Source organism: Bufo gargarizans, chromosome 6, assembly GCF_014858855.1.
Source record: "Bufo gargarizans isolate SCDJY-AF-19 chromosome 6, ASM1485885v1, whole genome shotgun sequence".
Taxonomy (NCBI): domain Eukaryota; kingdom Metazoa; phylum Chordata; class Amphibia; order Anura; family Bufonidae; genus Bufo; species Bufo gargarizans.
In genome coordinates this window covers 163,355,350-163,376,270 of record NC_058085.1, presented here as the reverse complement: position 1 = coordinate 163,376,270, position 20,921 = coordinate 163,355,350, and the positions used below count along the sequence as shown (strand labels likewise).

The following is a 20,921-nucleotide window of genomic DNA, read 5'->3' as shown; positions in this document are numbered from 1 at the left end:
CAGTTCATGCTTTGCATGCAGGTGCCTGGTCATGCAGGTTGTGCTCAGGTTCAGAACGTTAATGCCTCGCTTCAGGCTCTGATGGCACAGCGTGCAAACCACTCGGGTCTTGTCGTCAGCACATTGTTTGAAGAAGTGCCATGCCAGGGAACTCCTTGAAGCTGCCTTTGGGGTGCTCGGTCCCAGATGGCGGCGGTCAGTAGCAGGCGGAGTCTCTTGGCGGCGGGTGTTCTGCTTTTGCCCACTGCTCCCTCTTTTGCTACGCTGTTGGCTCGGTCTCACCACTGCCTCTTCCTCCGAACTGTGAAAGTCAGTGGCACGACCTTCATTCCATGTGGGGTCTAGGACCTCATCGTCCCCTGCATCGTCTTCCACCCAGTCTTGATCCCTGACCTCCTGTTCAGTCTGCACACTGCAGAAAGACGCAGCAGTTGGCACCTGTGTTTCGTCATCATCAGAGACATGCTGAGGTGGTATTCCCATGTCCTCATCATCAGGAAACATAAGTGGTTGTGCGTCAGTGCATTCTATGTCTTTCACCGCTGGGGAAGGGCTAGGTGGATGCCCTTGGGAAACCCTGCCAGCGGAGTCTTCAAACAGCATAAGAGACTGCTGCATAACTTGAGGCTGAGACAGTTTCCCTGGTATGCATGGGGGTGATGTGACAGACTGATGGGGTTGGTTTTCAGGCGCCATCTGTGCGCTTTCTGCAGAAGACTGGGTGGGAGATAATGTGAACGTGCTGGATCCACTGTCGGCCACCCAATTGACTAATGCCTGTACCTGCTCAGGCCTTACCATCCTTAGAACGGCATTGGGCCCCACCATATATCGCTGTAAATTCTGGCGGCTACTGGGACCTGAGGTAGTTGGTACACTAGGACGTGTGGATGTGGCAGAACGGCCACGTCCTCTCCCAGCACCAGAGGGTCCACTAACACCACCACGACCATGTCCACGTCCGCGTCCCTTACTAGATGTTTTTCTCATTGTTATGGTTCACCACAACAACAAATATATTATTTGGCCCAATGTATTGTATTCAAATTCAGCGGGATATAAATTTGAGGCCTAGTATTTAGGCGCTGGGTGACCGGTATGGATTTAGTGACAGAATTAGACTTGGAAATGCACAGAAGCGTGTGTGTGAAGTTATTCTGAATGACCCAATGTGCACCTTGAATATTATATACCCTTTTTGGGATAGATTTCAAATAGCTCTGATATAGCAGGAACCACTAAATTATGAAATTGCTAAATTGGGAATTGTACTTCAACCCAGAACAAAAAATGTGCTTTGACGGGCACTAAATAACTTTCCCAGCTACAACAGTACAGCGGTAACGAGAGATTTAGAGGGATTTAAATTTGAGGCCTAGTATTTAGGCGCTGGGTGACAGGTATGGGTTTAGTGACAGAATTAGACTTGGAAATACACAGTAGCGGGTGTGTGTGAAGTTATTCTGAATGACCCAATGTGCACCTTCAATATTATATACCCTTTTTGGGATAGATTTCAAATAGCTCTGATATAGCAGGAACCACTAAATTATGAAATTGCTAAATTGGGAATTGTACTTCAACCCAGAACAAAAAATGTGCTTTGACGGACACTAAATATCTTGCCCAGCAACAACAGTACAGCGGTGGGTAACGAGAGATTTAGAGGGATTTAAATTTGAGGCCTAGTATTTAGGCGCTGGGTCACCGGTATGGATTTAGTGACAGAATTAGACTTGGAAATGCACAGAAGCGTGTGTGTGAAGTTATTCTGAATGACCCTATGTGCACCTTCAATATTATATACCCTTTTAGGGATAGATTTCAAATAGCTCTGATATAGCAGAAACCACTAAATTATGAAATTGCTAAATTGGGAATTGTACTTCAACCCAGAACAAAAAATGTGCTTTGACGGACACTAAATATCTTGCCCAGCAACAACAGTACAGCGGTGGGTAACGAGAGATTTAGAGGGATTTAAATTTGAGGCCTAGTATTTAGGCGCTGGGTGACAGGTATGGGTTTAGTGACAGAATTAGACTTGGAAATACACAGTAGCGGGTGTGTGTGAAGTTATTCTGAATGACCCAATGTGCACCTTCAATATTATATACCCTTTTTGGGATAGATTTCAAATAGCTCTGATATAGCAGGAACCACTAAATTATGAAATTGCTAAATTGGGAATTGTACTTCAACCCAGAACAAAAAATGTGCTTTGACGGACACTAAATATCTTGCCCAGCAACAACAGTACAGTGGTGGGTAACGAGAGATTTAGAGGGATTTAAATTTGAGGCCTAGTATTTAGGCGCTGGGTCACCGGTATGGATTTAGTGACAGAATTAGACTTGGAAATGCACAGAAGCGTGTGTGTGAAGTTATTCTGAATGACCCTATGTGCACCTTCAATATTATATACCCTTTTAGGGATAGATTTCAAATAGCTCTGATATAGCAGAAACCACTAAATTATGAAATTGCTAAATTGGGAATTGTACTTCAACCCAGAACAAAAAATGTGCTTTGACGGACACTAAATATCTTGCCCAGCAACAACAGTACAGTGGTGGGTAACGAGAGATTTAGAGGGATTTAAATTTGAGGCCTAGTATTTAGGCGCTGGGTCACCGGTATGGATTTAGTGACAGAATTAGACTTGGAAATGCACAGAAGCGTGTGTGTGAAGTTATTCTGAATGACCCTATGTGCACCTTCAATATTATATACCCTTTTAGGGATAGATTTCAAATAGCTCTGATATAGCAGAAACCACTAAATTATGAAATTGCTAAATTGGGAATTGTACTTCAACCCAGAACAAAAAATGTGCTTTGACGGACACTAAATATCTTGCCCAGCAACAACAGTACAGTGGTGGGTAACGAGAGATTTAGAGGGATTTAAATTTGAGGCCTAGTATTTAGGCGCTGGGTCACCGGTATGGATTTAGTGACAGAATTAGACTTGGAAATGCACAGAAGCGTGTGTGTGAAGTTATTCTGAATGACCCTATGTGCACCTTCAATATTATATACCCTTTTAGGGATAGATTTCAAATAGCTCTGATATAGCAGAAACCACTAAATTATGAAATTGCTAAATTGGGAATTGTACTTCAACCCAGAACAAAAAATGTGCTTTGACGGACACTAAATATCTTGCCCAGCAACAACAGTACAGCGGTGGGTAACGAGAGATTTAGAGGGATTTAAATTTGAGGCCTAGTATTTAGGCGCTGGGTGACAGGTATGGGTTTAGTGACAGAATTAGACTTGGAAATACACAGTAGCGGGTGTGTGTGAAGTTATTCTGAATGACCCAATGTGCACCTTCAATATTATATACCCTTTTTGGGATAGATTTCAAATAGCTCTGATATAGCAGGAACCACTAAATTATGAAATTGCTAAATTGGGAATTGTATTTCAACCCAGAACAAGAAATGTGCTTGAACGGACACTAAATAACTCGCCCAGCTACAGCACTAGGGACAGATTTAGCTGGATATAAATTTGAGGCCTAGTATTTAGGCGCTGGGTGACCGGTATGGATTTAGTGACAGAATTAGACTGGGATATGGCCAAAAAATGAACAGACTATTGCTGGTTAAATGCACTTGGTGTGACAGCTTCACCCTGATGTAGGCTTTAGCCAAAAAACAACCACACCATTGAGGGTTAAATGCACTTGGTGACAGGCGCAGCTTGCCCCTGATTTTGTATATGGCCAAAAAATGAACAGACTATTGCTGGTTAAATGCACTTGGTGTGACAGCTTCACCCTGATGTAGGCTTTAGCCAAAAAACAACCACACCATTGAGGGTTAAATGCACTTGGTGACAGGCGCAGCTTGCCCCTGATTTTGTATATGGCCAAAAAATGAACAGACTATTGCTGGTTAAATGCACTTGGTGTGACAGCTTCACCCTGATGTAGGCTTTAGCCAAAAAACAACCACACCATTGAGGGTTAAATGCACTTGGTGACAGGCGCAGCTTGCCCCTGATTTTGTATATGGCCAAAAAATGAACAGACTATTGCTGGTTAAATGCACTTGGTGTGACAGCTTCACCCTGATGTAGGCTTTAGCCAAAAAACAACCACACCATTGAGGGTTAAATGCACTTGGTCGCAGCTTGTGCTGGCGCACCACAAGACACAAAATGGCCGCCGATCACCCCAGAAAAATGAGACTGACAAACGGTCTGTGCAGCCTAAAAACAGTGAGCAATTGAGGATCAGCAGCTCAATGATCCACAGCTGCAGATCGATCAGTTAATCAAGTCCTTTGGAGGAGTTAATCTGCCTAATCTCGCCCTACTGTCGCAGCCGCAACCTCTCCCTACGCTAATCAGAGCAGAGTGACGGGCGGCGCTATGTGACTCCAGCTTAAATAGAGGCTGGGTCACATGGTGCTCTGGCCAATCACAGCCATGCCAATAGTAGGCATGGCTGTGATGGCCTCTTGGGGCAAGTAGTATGACGCTTGTTGATTGGCTGCTTTGCAGCCTTTCAAAAAGCGCCAAGAAAGCGTCACAAAAGCGCGAAGAAAGCGACGAACACCGAACCCGAACCCGGACTTTTACGAAAATGTCCGGGTTCGGGTCCGTGTCACGGACACCCCAAAATTCGGTACGAACCCGAACTATACAGTTCGAGTTCGCTCATCCCTACTCGTTACCACCCGTCTTGCAAGGGGGGAGAGGGCTGCCTTGTGTAACCAAGAACTGCTCGCGGTGAAATGGAGAGACAAGCGTGACGTTTACATGCTCTCCTCCATTCACGCAGACACGACAATCCAAATTGAGCGAACAACCAGAGTCATTGAAAAGCCCCTCTGTGTCCACGACTATAATTTGCTTATGGGAGGGGTGGACTTCAATGACCAGATGTTGTCTCCGTATTTAGTTTCCCGACATACCAGACGCTGGTATAAGAAGGTGTCTGTATATTTAATTCAATTGGCTGCCTATAATAGTTTTGTTCTCTACAGTAAGGCTGGGAGAACAGGATCCTTGCTCAAATTTCAGGAAGAGATCATCGAGAACCTCCTGTATCCAGTATGTTGGGTGGTAACCTTTTTTTTTTTTATCAAAGACATCTAGAATATATGAGCTGAGGAGGCGGTGGTGTTCATATGCTTTGGCAAACACTTTGTATATATAAAAAAATATAAAAAATCCCGGCAATGATTTATTCATCCACATCGATTGATGTGAATGGAGAAATCAGGTTTGCCAGGGCATACGAGCTAAGTGGGTATGGATGTTGGGCGGAGCTCCTATGTCCTGGCAGACGCCTTTTCCCTCCTTTTTTTTTTGGCAGAGATTTTTTTCATCCACATTGATCGATGTGAATGAAGAAATATGTGCCCAGAGGCTGAACGGAAAAAAAAAATCTCATTACCTGTATGCTCAATATAAGGAGAATAGCAGAAACGCCTAATGCTGGCCATACATGTAATGATTGCGGAGACCCTCAAATGCCAGGGCAGTACAAACACCCCACAAATAACACCATTTTGGAAAGAAGACACCCCAAGGTATTCGCTGAGGGGCATATTGAGTCCATGAAAGATTGAAATTTTGGTCTCAAGTTAGCGGAAAGGGAGATTTTGTGAGAAAAAACAAAAAATAATCAATTTCCGCTAACTTGTGCCCTAAAGGGGCCCTAAAGTGTGAGAAGAAGTCTGGGATCCAAATGTCTAAAAATGCCCCCCCCCCCCCTAAAAGGAATTTAGGCACCTTTGCGCATCTAGGCTGCAAAAAAGTGTCACACATGTGGTATCGTCGTACTCGGGTATATGTAAAATGACACCCCAAAGCACATTCCCCAACTTCTCCTGAGTACGACGATACCACATGTGTGACACTTTTTTGCAGCCTAGGTGGGCAAAGGGGCCCACATTCTAAAGAGCACCTTTCTGATTTCACAGGGCATTTTTTAAAACGAAATACATTGGGGTGTCTTCTTTCCAAAATGGGGTCACTTGTGGGGTAGTTATACTGCCCTGGCATTTTAGGGGCCCAAATGCATGCAAAGTAGTTTGAAATCAAAATCTGTAAAAAATGGCCTGTGAAATTAGAAAGGTGCTCTTTGGAATGTGGGCCCCTTTGCCCACCTAGGCTGCAAAAAAGTGTCACACATGTGGTATCGCCGTACTCAGGAGAAGTTGAGGAATGTGTTTTGGGGTGTCATTTTACATATACCCATGCTGGGTGAGAGAAATATCTCGGCAAAATACAACTTTTCCCATTTTATTTTAATACAAAGTTGGCATTTGACCAAGATATGTATCTCACCCAGCATGGGTATATGTAAAATTACACCCCAAAACACATTCCCCAACTTCTCCTGAGTACGGCGATACCACATGTGTGACACTTTTTTGCAGCCTAGGTGGGCAAAGGGGCCCACATTCCAAAGAGCACCTTTCGGATTTCACAGGCCATTTTTTACAGATTTTGATTTCAAACTACTTCTCACGCATCTGGGCCCCTAAAATGCCAGGGCAGTATAACTACCCAACAAGGTATTTCATGATGGGCATAGTGAGTTCATGGAAGTTTCTATTTTTTGTCACAAGTTAGTGGAATATGAGACTTTGTAAGGAAAAATAAAAAAATAAAAATCATCATTTTCCGCTAACTTGTGACAAAAAATAAAAAGTGACTCTATGCCCATCAGTGAATACCTTAGGGTGTCTACTTTCCGAAATGGGGTCATTTGTGGGGTTTTTCTACTGTCTGGGCATTGTAGAACCTCAGGAAACATGACAGGTGCTCAGAAAGTCAGGGCTGCTTTAAAAAGCGGAAATTCACATTTTTGTACCATAGTTTGTAAACATTTTTTTTTTAATCAAAGACATGTAGAACAATAAATTTTGCGAAAAATTGTAAAGAATTTTACAACTGAAAGTGAAAAATTTCATTTTTTTGCAAAAAATTTGTTAAATTTCGATTAATAACAAAAAAATGTAAAAATGTCAGCAGCAATGAAATACCACCAAATGAAAGCTCTATTAGTGAGAATAAAAAGAGGTAAAATTCATTTGGGTGGTAAGTTGCATGACCGAGCAATAAACGGTGAATGTAATGTAGTGCAGAAGTGTAAAAAGTGGTCTGGTCATTAAGGGTGTTTCAGCTAGGGGGGCTGAGGTGGTTAAACATAACCCAATTATAGATTGGCAAGCGAGACAAATCATTGGTTGGAGTGAGTTTTGTTCGGATAATTGTCTTGGCACATCTATCTCTGGGGTGTCCACTACGATTTTACCTCAGTATCTCTGCAGATTTTGCAGATGTCTTTTCGGAGGGTGGGGCTCAGGAATTACCCCCTCATCGAGACTTTGATTGTCCAGTTAATCTCATCCCTTGGGCTAAATTGCCAAAATCTCAGCTTTACAACCTTTCTCAACCCGAAAGAGGTTATGCGAAAGTATATCGCCGAGAGTTTGGCAAAAGGTCATATTAGGCCATCTAAGTCTCCGGCGGCAGTAGGCTTGTTCTTTGTAAAGAAAAAGGATGGATCGCTGAGACCGTGTTTGGATTTCCGGGAATTGAACCGTATTATGGTCCGGGATCCATATCCCCTGCCTTTGATTTCTGACCTTTTTGATCAGATTGTGGGAGCCAAGGTGTTCTCCAAGTTGGATTTGAGGGGGGCCTACAACCTGATCAGGATCAAGTAGGGGGATGAGTGGAAAACGGCCTTCAATACGCACGAGGGTCATTTTGAGAATCTGGTTATGCCTTTTGGGTTGATCTTCTAGCGGAAGATCCAAGGGAATTTGGAGATGGGTGAGAGGTATAAGCGAATGGATGACAAGAGACGTTTGACTGGGCCTGTGTGTGGGCGATCTGGTATGGTTGTCCACTAAAAATATTAAGTTGAGAGTGCCATCTTGGAAACTGGGTCCAAGATTTATCGGTCCGTACAAAATATCTGCAGTGATCAACCCAGTAGCGTGTCGGTTGGATCTTCTGCAAACTTGGAGGATTCATGACGTGTTCCACAGGTCTTTACTGAAAAAATATGTGAAACCGGTGGAACCATCGCCATTGCCTCCTCCTCCTGTTCTGGTCGATAGAAATTTGGAGTTTGAGATCTCCAGGGTTCTCGACTCTAGAGTTCTTCGGGGTTCCCTTCAGTATCTGGTACACTGGAGGGGATACAGCCCTGAGGAGAGGATGTGGGTTCCTGCATGGGATGTCAGTGCCAGACGACTGGTGAGGGCTTTTCATAGATCCCATCCGGATAACGTTGCTCCGGGGTGTCCGGAGGTCACCCGTAGAAGGTGGGGTACTGTCATGCCCGGCTCTGACTATGTGAGGAGGTCGGCCAGAATAGCAGCACGTCTTTAGTGTTTGTTTTGGAGTCGTGCTTGATCCGCCTCCCATCAGGTGCGTCAGTGGGGTCATTAGTTTAAATGACTCTCATTTCCAGTGCTCTGAGCGGGTTATAGAAATCAGTCTGGCCTAGGAAGCAAGCAAGCAAGGAAGGTTTTCTGTCCCAACTCTGTTAAGATAAGTGTGGTTTCTGTTCTTGTTGTTTGCTGTTTTTGTCGTGTTGATATCTTCTCGCCCATCCAGGTTCTGTGCGAGCAGGCTGCTCCTATTTCCCCTTTTCACCATCTCAGGGAAGTTAGGGTGTATTAGCCTAGGCACGAGGACACAGCATTCCTACCACCAAGGTCTGTCTGTGGGCTGAGCAGTGCAGGGAGAGAGGTCAGGGATTAGCTAGGAGGTGACCCTTCCCCTACTTCTCGCTCAGAGCCTGGTTGTTGTTTTTTCTGTGTGTCTGAGTGCTTGTCTGCCGTGACACATATCTAGTCATGAACTCTATTCCTACAGAGATTCATCTTATCAGCTATATTCAGGAACATAATTCCTGACAAGCAGAGCAGAGAGGAGGATTAGACAGCTCTTTATCTTAGAGTGAAGTAACTTGTCCTGCTGTGTGATTAGCACAGGTTTTGTGTGCACTAATAGGACAGTGGCTATTTTATTTCTCCTAATGATTGCTCCCTGGACAAAACAAGCCCTTATAACTAATGAAAGTTATTTGGGAATATATTTATAATTAAAGTAATAAAGTATTTTCATTTTCTTAATTCCCGGAGAACCCCTTTCACATCCGTTTTTTCTTTCCATGTGAAGACATAGACCACAACCAGGAACTTGTTTATCAGTCTTGATAGCACAGTCAGACAATGTCCTCTATCCCCAGCCATGTCTATTGAAAAAAAAAATAAAAAAAAAGAATAAAAAAGCAACAACTTTGTAATAAGCCCCCTATTACATTATCAAAAAAGATTCCAGGCAGAAAAAATAAAAAGGGGAAAATGGGGTACTAATAGCAGGAAAATAATTTATTAAAAGTCAATAAAAAGTATAAAAAAGCAACATGTTTCAAAAAGGGTCCCCCTTCTTCATCAGACCTATGGACAGAGCACAGATAGTGTCCTATTTATACACATGATGCAGGAAGTAAAAACAAATCTGTGTATCCTCCTTCAGTAGCACTAGAACATAATTCATTTGTACATAAGGGTACATTGACACGACTGCATTTATTTCAAAGGGTGCTGCAAAAGATGCAGGCAGCACACAGCGGCCCCGCAAAAAAAAGATAGACCATGTCCAATTCTTGTCCGCAATTGCAGACAAGAAAAGGCATCCGTGTTTTGTGTATCGGCAATTTGCAGACCGCAGAACGGTCTTGTGAATGTACCCTAAATGTCATAGTGAGTACATCAAGACCAAAAATCCACTGCAATGTATGTGTATATACCAATAAATTAAAGGGGTTCTACAGTTTGTTTTAACTGATGATCTATCCTCTGGATAGATCTTTAGCATCTGACTGGCGGGGTTCCGACACTTGGGACCTCCGCCGTTCAGCTTTTTGAGAAGGCAGCGGCGCTCCAGCAGCGCCGCAGCCTTCTCACCCCAATGAACAAATCCAGAAAAACAAGCGGCACTCCAATGGATAAAAATAAGTGAACCTTTTATTCACCTGGGTGAATAAAAGGTTAACTTATTTTTATCCATTGGAGTGCCGCTCGTTTTTCTGGATTTGTTCATTGGGGTAAGAAGACTATTCCTCTTGGGACGTGCACCCAAACCATGCGTTTTTCTGAACCAGTGCCGCCATTTTTCTTGAACTATATATATGTATATATGCTGCCAGAGCACAAGAAAAACAATCATCCACAATACCTAGCTTCATATCCCAGTTTGCATGGCGGCGCAGGACACCACTCTTGAAGTCAGACCAGTGCGACCAAGTGGTCGGTTGGATTGCAGCAAATAATGTTTCCAGTCGGTTAAGCACCACCCTGTCTTCCACCAAGTCCAGTCTCAGTAGCCAAGAGTCTGTTCAACACAATCCTCACCCTGATCCTCTTTCCTCCCACCATGGAGAGTCGGGGCAAACAAGTGATCCCACACTCGGAAATCCTGAAGAGTTCTTTTCAGCGCCATTCCTTGATTTGGCCCTCTCGCCAAGCACGCTTAAAGAGGGACAGATCTTGTGCCCTGATTCCCAAACTCTGGAGCATCCAGAGTCAGAAGAAGATGACAGTGAGGAACGGCAATTAGTGTTTCACGAGGTGGATGATCATGATGAGACACAGTTGCCAAAAAGTCAACCGCAATTAGTGTCTCAAGAGGTTCATGATGAGGATGAGACACAGTTGTCAATAACTGAGGTTGTTGTTAGGTCAACAAGTCAGGAGGATGACCAGAGTGAGGAAGTGGAAGAGGAGGTGCTGGACGATAAAGTCACTGACCCAACCTGGGCAGGTGGAAAGCCGAGAGAGGACAGCAGTACAGAAGGGGGGGGGGATCTGCAGCACTGCAACAGGCTGGAAGAGGCAGTGGGGTGCCAAAAGTGAGAAGGCGGGCCACACGCAAACAGGCCTGCAACTGTTCCACGGAGCACCCCCTTGCGTAAATCTCCCTTGCCAAGGGGTAGATGTTCCGCAGTATGGTGCTTTTTTAAGGAATGTGCCAATGTCATGAAGTACAATATGTGACGAGAAAAAAATCTCTGAATGGCCTGGATAAGTAAAAGTGTTTTAAAGTTATCACCACATAAAGTGACATGTCAGATTTGCAAAAAATGGCCTGGTCCTTAAGTGAAATATGGCAGGGTCCTTAAGTGGTTAAAATTATTGGCAAGTCTAGCCATATAAACATGTAAGCCATATTAGCAACCTAGGACAGGTCTTAGCTGGCCAGCAACAGTTGATGTGATTTGAAAAACATGCCATTGACCTAAAAAACTGTGTACAGGTAAAAAAAAAAACACCACTACAAAAAGCCTCTTTGTCCTGCCTTTAATATTTCTCATAAAATTCCATGCAACATCTTGAACTGGGTCGGATTTCTAAACTTGTTTCTACACTTTTGTTTTGCTTTTTCTGTTTGACTAAAATTGTAAATTCAGATGTTAGCCGAAAGTCTAAAGTGAAATATGAGTATCTTTATATTCACAGCATTTTGGTTTGTGGAGTTGCATTTAGGTTGTTAAGGTAAGGGGTTTTTTTTGTTAGTTTTTTTTTCCAGCCTATTTACTCCATCAGCTCTCAGTCGAGCCTTCTTACAATGATCCCTCTTTTGCTTTTAAAGTATGTCAGACAAGCATGTGCCTTCACTCTCCATAGACTTGACATGTGAGATGTAAGACATAGCTGTGAAAATGTGCCTACTTTGAAGCGATTTGTGCATAGCAGTCTAGCAGTCATGCATATAAAACCAATTTTTCATCTGAATGATTTTGGAAACATTCCAAAGCTTGAACACATGATGGAAAATCTAAATTAACATGGGATTAATCACTTAAAAATATATTATGCAAAAATTTAACTGGCCCAGAAGATATGTAGCCTAAATGGCCCGCTGAGTAGAATATGATAGGACAATAGCGATTGGCAGTTTTACATGCGTGCTATCCCGTAACTTTATGCTTGCTTCGTAGGTTGCATGTCTGTGTAGGTGACTGCTATCTCTGTTCGCAATATAGAGTATGTGCTAATTTTCTGCTTCTTATGTAGGTTTTGCAAGAAAAACATTCATCTCCTATGGAGATTCATACCAAGACAGCTACAAGCAAGGACGAGTGGTGGGAATAAACCTGCAGAACCAAACTATTGTACTGGAGAACAATGAGGTAAATACTGTTCTGTCAGTCACCATATTATAATGACTAGGTAGGCATTGGTTCTGAGTAGATAACAATACACACGAGATTTCATATAGGCTAACTTCACACTTGTGGCAAAGCTATCCGGCAGGATTTCAACAGAGACAGCCTGCCAGTGTTCTCTGGATCCAGCATAGCTGGATACTGCACTGTGCCCGCCAGACCCCATTGACTACTAGCATGATCAGGTCAGGATCCAGCCACTCTCCGGCATAAATTCTGCGAGTTGGCTCGGCAAAAAACGTTGCATGCAGAGATTTTTGTCTGTTCGAATCCCGGCAATTAAGTTGTTGGTCAGCCAGATATCATTATAGTCAATAGGATCCGGCGGACACATGGAAATATCCAGCTATGCCAGATCCATAGAACACCAATGGTCTGTCCACTGCCAGAACCGCCTGCTGGATATCTTTGCCTCAAGTGTGGTTGGCTATAAAACAAAGAATTGATGGCATGGGTTTCTGCCTTGATCTGTGATTTGAGTATCTTTTGGTAAGGTGCATATCAGTTTGCACAAGCAACTTTACAAATGTTACAGCAACTGTATTTGATATGGGTATGGCCACACCATCAGGTTTTTGGATGCAGTTGTCACGAACAGTGTACAGGAAACAAGACAAAGCAACATGCATATATGACTCACTGGATCCAAAGCATAAGGGAGACCCCTGCACAAGACCTGAGACTTTCCCTGGCTGCTCAGCCTATGCAACGATCCCAGAGGTGGATGGTTGCATATCCACGTACCTCGACTACATAACCCCTGAACACCCTACAATAGTGAGGGGACACGACCACCGACTCCCTACACCAGACACGGAGGGAGTCAGGGTCACCTGGGATCCAGCAAACAGAAAATAACAGATAAATGTTCAGCACTTAACTTTGTAGCAGACTGGAAAACAAGATCAGCATGCACACACACTCCAGGAAGTAGTATAAGCAGCCCAGTAATGCATTATGGGGCGGAATTTAAAGGGATGCAATTAGTCCAACCACATGACAGCTGAGAGAGGCTAACGAGATGAGGAACTGAACATCACAACAAAGAAACTCAAGGAGGAGGTTCTGAAAGGCTTCTGTCAGAGCTTCTCAGCTGTCTGGTTGTGACAGTACCCCTCCCTCTACGAGTGGACTCCGGACACTCAGAGCCCACCTTCTCAGGATGGGACCTATGGAAAGCCCTGATGAGATGAGAGGCCTTAATGTCCGTCACTGGGACCCACATCCTCTCCTCAGGACCATAACCCTCCCAATGAACAAGGTACTGGAGAGAACCACGCACAAGCCGAGAATCCACAATCCTAGTGACCTGAAATTCAAGATTCCCATCAACCATAATCAGAGGAGGAGGCAAAGGCGAGGGTACAATGGGTTGAACATAAGGTTTCAATAAGGACTTATGAAAAACATTATGGATCTTCCAAGTCTGAGGAAGATCAAGACGGTAGGCAACAGGATTGATGACAGGATTTTGTAAGGCCCAATAAACCTAGGACCCAACTTCCAGGAGGGAACCTTCAATTTGATATTCTTGGTAGACAACCACACCAGATCACCAACATTCAGGTCCGGACCAAGCACACGTCTCTTATCTGCCACACGCTTATATCTCTCACACATGCTCTTTAGATTATCCTGAATCTTTTGCCAAATAGATGACAAAGACGAGGAGAATCTGTACTCATCAGGTAAACCAGAAGACCCCTCTCCCGAGAAAGTCCCAAACTGCGGATGAAAACCCATATGCACCAAATAATGGTGACTTATCAGAGGACTCCTGATGACGGTTATTTAAAGCAAACTCAGCAAGGGACAAAAAAGAACACCAATCCTCTTGATTCTCCGCCACAAAACAGCGCAGATATGTCTCCAGATTCTGATTGACGCGCTCTGTCTGGCCATTCGACTGCGGGTGGAAATCAGAAGAGAATGACAACTGAACCCCCAAGCGAGAACAGAAAGCCTTCCAGAATCTGGAAACAAACTGTGTGCCCCTATCAGAGACTATGTCTGAAGGAATACTGTGCAATTTGACAATGTGATCAATAAATGCCTGCGCCAGCGTCTTAGCATTGGGCAAACCAGGAAAAGGGATGAAATGCACCATTTTGCTAAAACGGTCCACCACCACCAGAATCACAGTCTTCCCTGAGGAACGAGGCAGGTCCGTTATGAAGTCCATGGACAGATGTGTCCAAGGACGGGAAGGAATGGGTAAGGGAAGGAGAGGACCTGATGGCCGTGAATGAGGGACTTTGGCACGAGCGCAAGTCTCGCAGGCTGCCACAAAACCCTCAACCGACTTACGAAGCGCAGGCCACCAGAATCTCCGAGCGATGAGATCCAGTGTGGCTCTTGCCCCCGGGTGCCCAGCAAGGACCGTATCGTGGTGTTCCTTAAAAATCTTGTGTCTTAAAGTGATAGGCACAAACAACCTCCCAGGAGGACAAAGATCAGGAGCCTCTGACTGGGCTGCCTGCACCTCTGCCTCCAATTCAGAAAAAAGAGCAGAGACCACCACACCTTCAGCCAAAATGGGACCCGGGTCTTCAAAATTCCCGCCTCCCGGAAAACAACGTGACAGGGCATCTGCCTTCACATTCTTAACTCCAGGGCGGAACGTGACAACAAAATTAAACCTAGAAAAGAACAAAGACCATCTGGCCTGTCTCGGGTTCAGACGCTTGGCTGACTCCAAGTAGGCCAGATTTTTATGGTCAGTAAATACGGTAATAGGGTGTCTGGCTCCCTCTAGCCAATGGCGCCATTCCTCAAAAGCCAACTTGATGGCCAACAATTCCCTATCTCCCACATCGTAATTTCTCTCTGCGGAGGAGAGTTTTTTCGAGAAAAAGGCACACGGTCGCCATTTGGCAGGAGAGGAACCCTGAGACAAGACCGCCCCCACACCCACCTCAGAAGCATCAACCTCAACTATGAAGGGTAAAGAAATATCAGGTTGCACCAAGATGGGAGCGGAAGCAAAACTCTCCTTGATATTAGAAAAAGCCTTACGCGCCTCTACTGACAAAGAAGAAAAATCTACCCCCTTTCTGGTCATATCAGTGACTGGTTTAACAATAGAGGAATAATTCAAAATAAACTTCCTGTAATAATTGGCAAAGCCCAAAAACCGCATCAGCGCCTTCTGATTCTCAGGAAGCTCCCACTCAAGCACAGCGCGGACCTTCTCGGGGTCCATGCGAAAACCAGAAGCGGAGAGAAGAAACCCCAGAAATTGAATTTCTGGAACCGCAAACACACATTTTTCCAGTTTTGCATATAATTTATTCTCCCGCAGGAGGTTGCATATCCACGTACCTCGACTATATAACCCCTGAACACCCTACAATAGTGAGGGGACACGACCACCGGCTCCCTACACCAGACACGGAGGGAGTCAGGGTCACCTGGCACTTAACTTTGTAGCAGACTGGAAAACTAGATCATCATGCACACACACTCCAGGAAGTAAAAAGGGATGCAATCAGTCCAACCACATGACAGCTGAGAGAGGCTAACGAGATGAGGGACTGAACATCACAACAAAGAAACTCAAGGAGGAGGTTCTGAAAGGCTTCTGTCAGAGCTTCTCAGCTGTCTGGTTGTGACAGCAGTTTTGGAAGCTTAAATCAGGAATGGGTTATAAAAGGAGAGAGAGTATAATAGACAGATACTACTTTTCCTCAGTTTCTTTTTTAAATCCACTCCTGGTTTTGACTTCCAAAGCTGCATCCAGAAACCTGATTGTGTGGCCGTACCCTACTGATAAAAAAAAGTCCAACACATTGTTCAACATGTCTCTCTTGTGGTAACTATCTAACAAAGTAACCACACTGTGCCACATATAAAGAATGACTTAAAGGAAATTTATCACAAAATTACCAGAGCTCATGCACATGACTGTAATATTGGGTCAGTGTCCAATCCACATTTTTTGTGGATTGCACACGGACTCATTCATTATACTCACCTCATCTACTCGATAGCGGAGAGGCCATTCCCTCCGTCTTGATTGAAGAAAACCTGCCCAAGGACCTGCGGCGAGCGTGATGACGCAGCCATTTTAGGAAAAATTGATTCGTTACCACGAAGAGTGAGGAGATTCGGCTTTGCAGCAAATCTAAATTTTCATAAATTTCTGATCGAATTCTGCTTCAGATGCTCTGATTCACTCAACACTAGTCAAAGCTTATCTACTCCTACCTTGTACAATGATTTCTGGACAGGTCAAAGAGTATGCCTAAACTCTCCAATGCAAGTCAATGAGTCCCCTTCAGTCTATTGTGTTGATGGCCCATGGTGGCTGCTGTAAAGCATCTAAATGCTGTTAATTCATTATTCTCATCTTGGCTTTTCATGGCTGAGATTTGAAACCACAATAAGCATCAGCCAGGTTAGGCGAAGTTATGGTAATGGCCAAGCAGCTTGCACTCCGCTGTTTTCTTAACTCCCAGTGATGGAGAGCTATGCAAGAAGCACAGCAAGCTATACTTCCATATCTCTGGAGTTACCAGAAGCAGCAAAGCTCCCATTCAGAGGGAAATAGAGGAGTGCAGCTGGCTTGGGTGTTTCTGTAACTCTGGCCCTTCCTTATTCCTGTTATTCCCATCTTGGCCATGAAAGGACAAGATGGGAATACTGCTTTAACAACAGCTCTGGTAAGATGTCTGCCCTTAAAATCATGTTCAAGAATTAGAATAAAAATAGCTACAGCAAGAAAGTAAAAACAGATATGTGTCCCGATCTGGTTTTATCTGGCAGAAAAAAATTATAGCTGAATTAGCAATTAGCGGTTAAACTCATATAGGATTGTCCAACTTATTTCAAAAGCTCCTCAAAGCCCTTAAATATTGTATGTTAAAATAAAATAAAACATTGTATCCTCACCCAATATTTCTAGAGATGCTGCCTCAATCCTCCCCTGCAGTAACTGTGTATGTAGCTGTTAAACCCCATGTCAGTCAGTCACTGGCCTCAGGAATATATGTCACAAGACTGCTGTGGCCAGTGATTTACTATTATTTAATGGCTCCTGATTGACTTTGGTAAATAGTGACAGCGCTTTGGGAATTGTGAAGGCTCCCAGGCCTGCTGGAATAAAGTTCCTATGAATCACTAGCTGAATTGTTATAAAGTATTTATCTTTTACAGCGAAGCCATAAAGGAAGAAAAAAATATGACCTCATTGTCTTTTTTTTGGTGTTTTGCTTCTCAACTAAAGTGAATAATAAGTAATCAAAAAAAAAAAAAAATCATACATATCTCAAATGATATCAATAAAAACAAAAGCTTGCCTCACAAAAAATAAAATAAAAAAATACACAGCTCCATAAGCAGAAGCTAAAAAAAATTAAGGGTGTAAGAATATGGAGTTGCAAGTTTTTTTTTCCAGTTGTTTATTATATTTTTTTAGCTATAAAAGCATAACAACAGCTATATAAAATTGGCATCACTGTAATTTTACTGAATGCAGGGAGTAAAAATAAATACATTCAAAAATCGAAAATGGTTGCATTAGGAAGAGGTTAATGTGACATCTTATCGAGTGTGTAAAATTTATATGCTCTGTACAGATATCGGCCTACTGTTTTGGGATTTGCATAATTTTTATGTCAATTTCTTTTTACCCAGGAAATACATTTTTCCCATCTCATCATTGCAACTGGGAGTGATGGTCCGTTCCCTGGGAAATTAAATAAAGCAACCACCAAGGATAGTGCCATTCAATTATATGAAGATCTAGTAAAGCAGGTGAGTGACCATGCAGTGATATTCATTCTGCTCAAATTTGTCATGTGGTCAGGTGGTAATAACCAAAGCATAAAGACCCATCAGAAGATAAGATTGGTGGAGTCTGCGAGCTCAGACACATTTTCTTTGCCAGTCTTGATTCCCCCGTGCCGCCAGAGGATGCGCCAAATTTATGTAGAGGTACAAGCCTCACAGATTTGGCACATCCTCCCACTGGCTGTGTGACAGTCTAAAATATATGGCAGCCTCCTAGCTACTGTAGATTTCTGTCTTTATTCATGCCAGAAAACTGGCGTGAATAAAGATAAATGCCCCCGCCCTCACCACTCTCCTTTTCTCACCACTTCTGAAAAGTCGCAGATTTTGCCACAAAAATGGTGTGTGACAAAATCTGTGATTTATTTTTATTTTTAACACCACATAATAAATGTAATAAATGTCCCACAGCAAATAAGAATTCAGTCAATAACACTGAACATTGATGCGATGACAGTCCAATAATCCCATGATACAGCCTGGGGGGGGGGGGGGGGTAATCAAACAGGTTGAATATCAAACTTTTCACTTCTGTTGGTGTCTGGCAGCTGCCTAGGTCTCTCATTCGTCATTATCTACCTTAAATGAACATGTGGACTCCCTAGTAATTATTGAGTTCAGGTCTATCAGCCATGACCATTATAAACTGATGCATCAGGCCTGCGGCATACAATCTCCATGGATAAGCAATGATGATAGTAGTCATTGAAGGTTGGCCGGTACAAAGTACAACACTTGAAACGTAACATAAGCAAGGTTGTTACAGTCTTTAAAAAATGGGCAGCAAAGACTTCCATTTCCTGTAGAAGGGGTTGTCTCACTTCAGCAAATAACATTTATTCTGTAGAGGAAGTTAATACAAGGCACTTACTACTGTATTGTTATTATCAATATTGCTTCCCTTGCTAGTTGGATTCATTTTTCCATCACATTATACACTGCTCATTTCAATGGTTACGCACACACTGCAATTCAGGCAGGGTTGTTGTAACCTTGCACTCTGTAGGAAAAAAAATAGACTAGTGCTTTTTCCTATTGTGTGCAAGCATGGCCATCATTGGTGTATTGCAGGGTGGTCGTAACCATGGAAATGAGCAGTGTATTATGTGATAAGAAAAATCAATCAAGCCAGGAAAGCAAGCAATTTGGATAATAATTAGTGTTGAGCGAGCATGCTCAGCCGAACACCAGTTCGGCTCGATCATCGCTATGTTAGGCCGAACATTGCGTGTGCTCCAGTCAGTGTATTTAAATATAATTTAGCATCCATTTCTGAAAAGTTTCTGCCAGGATTTGAATTCTCAACATTGTACATTAGAGGCAAGGACCTTATCCACTCAGCTATAAAGCTGAATGCTAAACTGTGTCAGAAAAACCTCATAGTAGTTTCTGATTTAGTGAGTATTCCTGTTCAGCATAAGGCTTATTTTATATTTCTGTGCCGGTTAAAATGTAGCTGTATAGTGTAGTGGTTAACATCCTTGCCTCTAATGTGCAAGCTTGGGAGTTTGAATCCCGTCAGAAACATTTCTGAAATAGATATCAAATTTATATATATATTTTTTAGTAATTGTAAAAAATGTATGGCACAAAATAAATGTGTAATTACTAAAAGAAAAAATATAAAATAAATATATAAGAATAAATATACCACGGCACGTCCATTAAAGTGACACAAAGTGACATGTGCTTTATTCACCAAAAATGCAACGTTTCCGTTCACTCCATGGAACCTTTTTTAAGCAGTGCTTGAAAAAGGTTCCATGAAGTGAACCGAAATGTCACATTTTTGGTGAATAAAGCTCATGTCACTTTAATGGATGTTCCGCGGTATTCTTATTCTTATTGATGCATGGGTGGTAGGATCACTGCCCCAACCACTGGCACTCCATTCGTACTTTGGTCTGGTGGTGCTGCTCAGAAGTTTTTATTTTACTTTATATACAGTATATAGCTATATAGATAAAATCCTACTTCTGATATATATGAATGCATAATATGTGGGAAACTATTACTGATGTTTTTAGCCATAATATATTTGCATATAATATATTATATATTCTAAATATATAATATTATATGTACATATATTATGACTAAAAACATCAGTAGTAGTAACCAACATATTATGCATTCATATATATCAGGAAAAAAAAAATATATATATATTTAATCTCTATTTCAGGATTGTTTTTGTCGAGATTCAAACTCCCAAGCTTGTACATTAGAGCGGTGTTTCCCGACCAGTGTGCCTCCAGCTGTTGCAAAACTACAACTCCCAGCATGCCTGGACAGCCTTTGGCTGTGTGGGCATGCTGGGAGTTGTAGTTTTGCAACAGCTGGAGGCACACTGGTTGGGAAACACTGCATTATAGGCAAGGATGTTAACCACTACACTATACAGCTACATGTTAACCTGCACAGAAATATAAAATAAGTCTTCTGCTGAATAGGAATTCTCACTAATAGTGATGAGCGGCAGGGGCTATATTCGAATTCGCAATATTTCACAAATATTTTGTAGAATATTCATCATATATTCGAGAATTCGAGATTATTTTATTGAATGTGAAAAATCGCCAATGTAAAAATCGCATAATGAGAATTCGTAACGTGAAATACAGTCATGGGTCACTTTGGCTACAGTTTTCAAGCTGCTAGAAGTTTCATAAGTTTCTCCTGAGACTGGAGAAAATGGTTGGCAAGGCAGAACATTACAATAGATTTATATGCAGATAGAGTCAAGTGCTCCAATATATTTTTGAATGCGCTAATCAGCAGTGATTAGAATATTTTTAGCAACTTCACATTTTAGCAGAAAAAAGAAGAAAAAAAAAGAAAAAAAGGACCCCGGATAGCCCCCAACGCAAATAGAAAGGACAGTGCCTACATATATATCTAATAGATGTTTGGGG

The 20,921-nt window shown here is 42.7% G+C and overlaps 1 protein-coding gene across 1 annotated transcript in view; it reads left to right on the top strand.

Annotated features, from left to right (window-relative positions):
• AIFM2 (apoptosis inducing factor mitochondria associated 2) overlaps positions 1-20,921 on the top strand; it is an 89,130-nt gene that overhangs the window by 45,699 nt on the left and 22,510 nt on the right. Inside the window, exons 3-4 of the mRNA XM_044299288.1 lie at positions 12,065-12,180; positions 17,851-17,970. Of these exons, the coding sequence (XP_044155223.1) occupies positions 12,065-12,180; positions 17,851-17,970 (236 nt within the window). The remainder of the gene's footprint in view (positions 1-12,064; positions 12,181-17,850; positions 17,971-20,921) is intronic.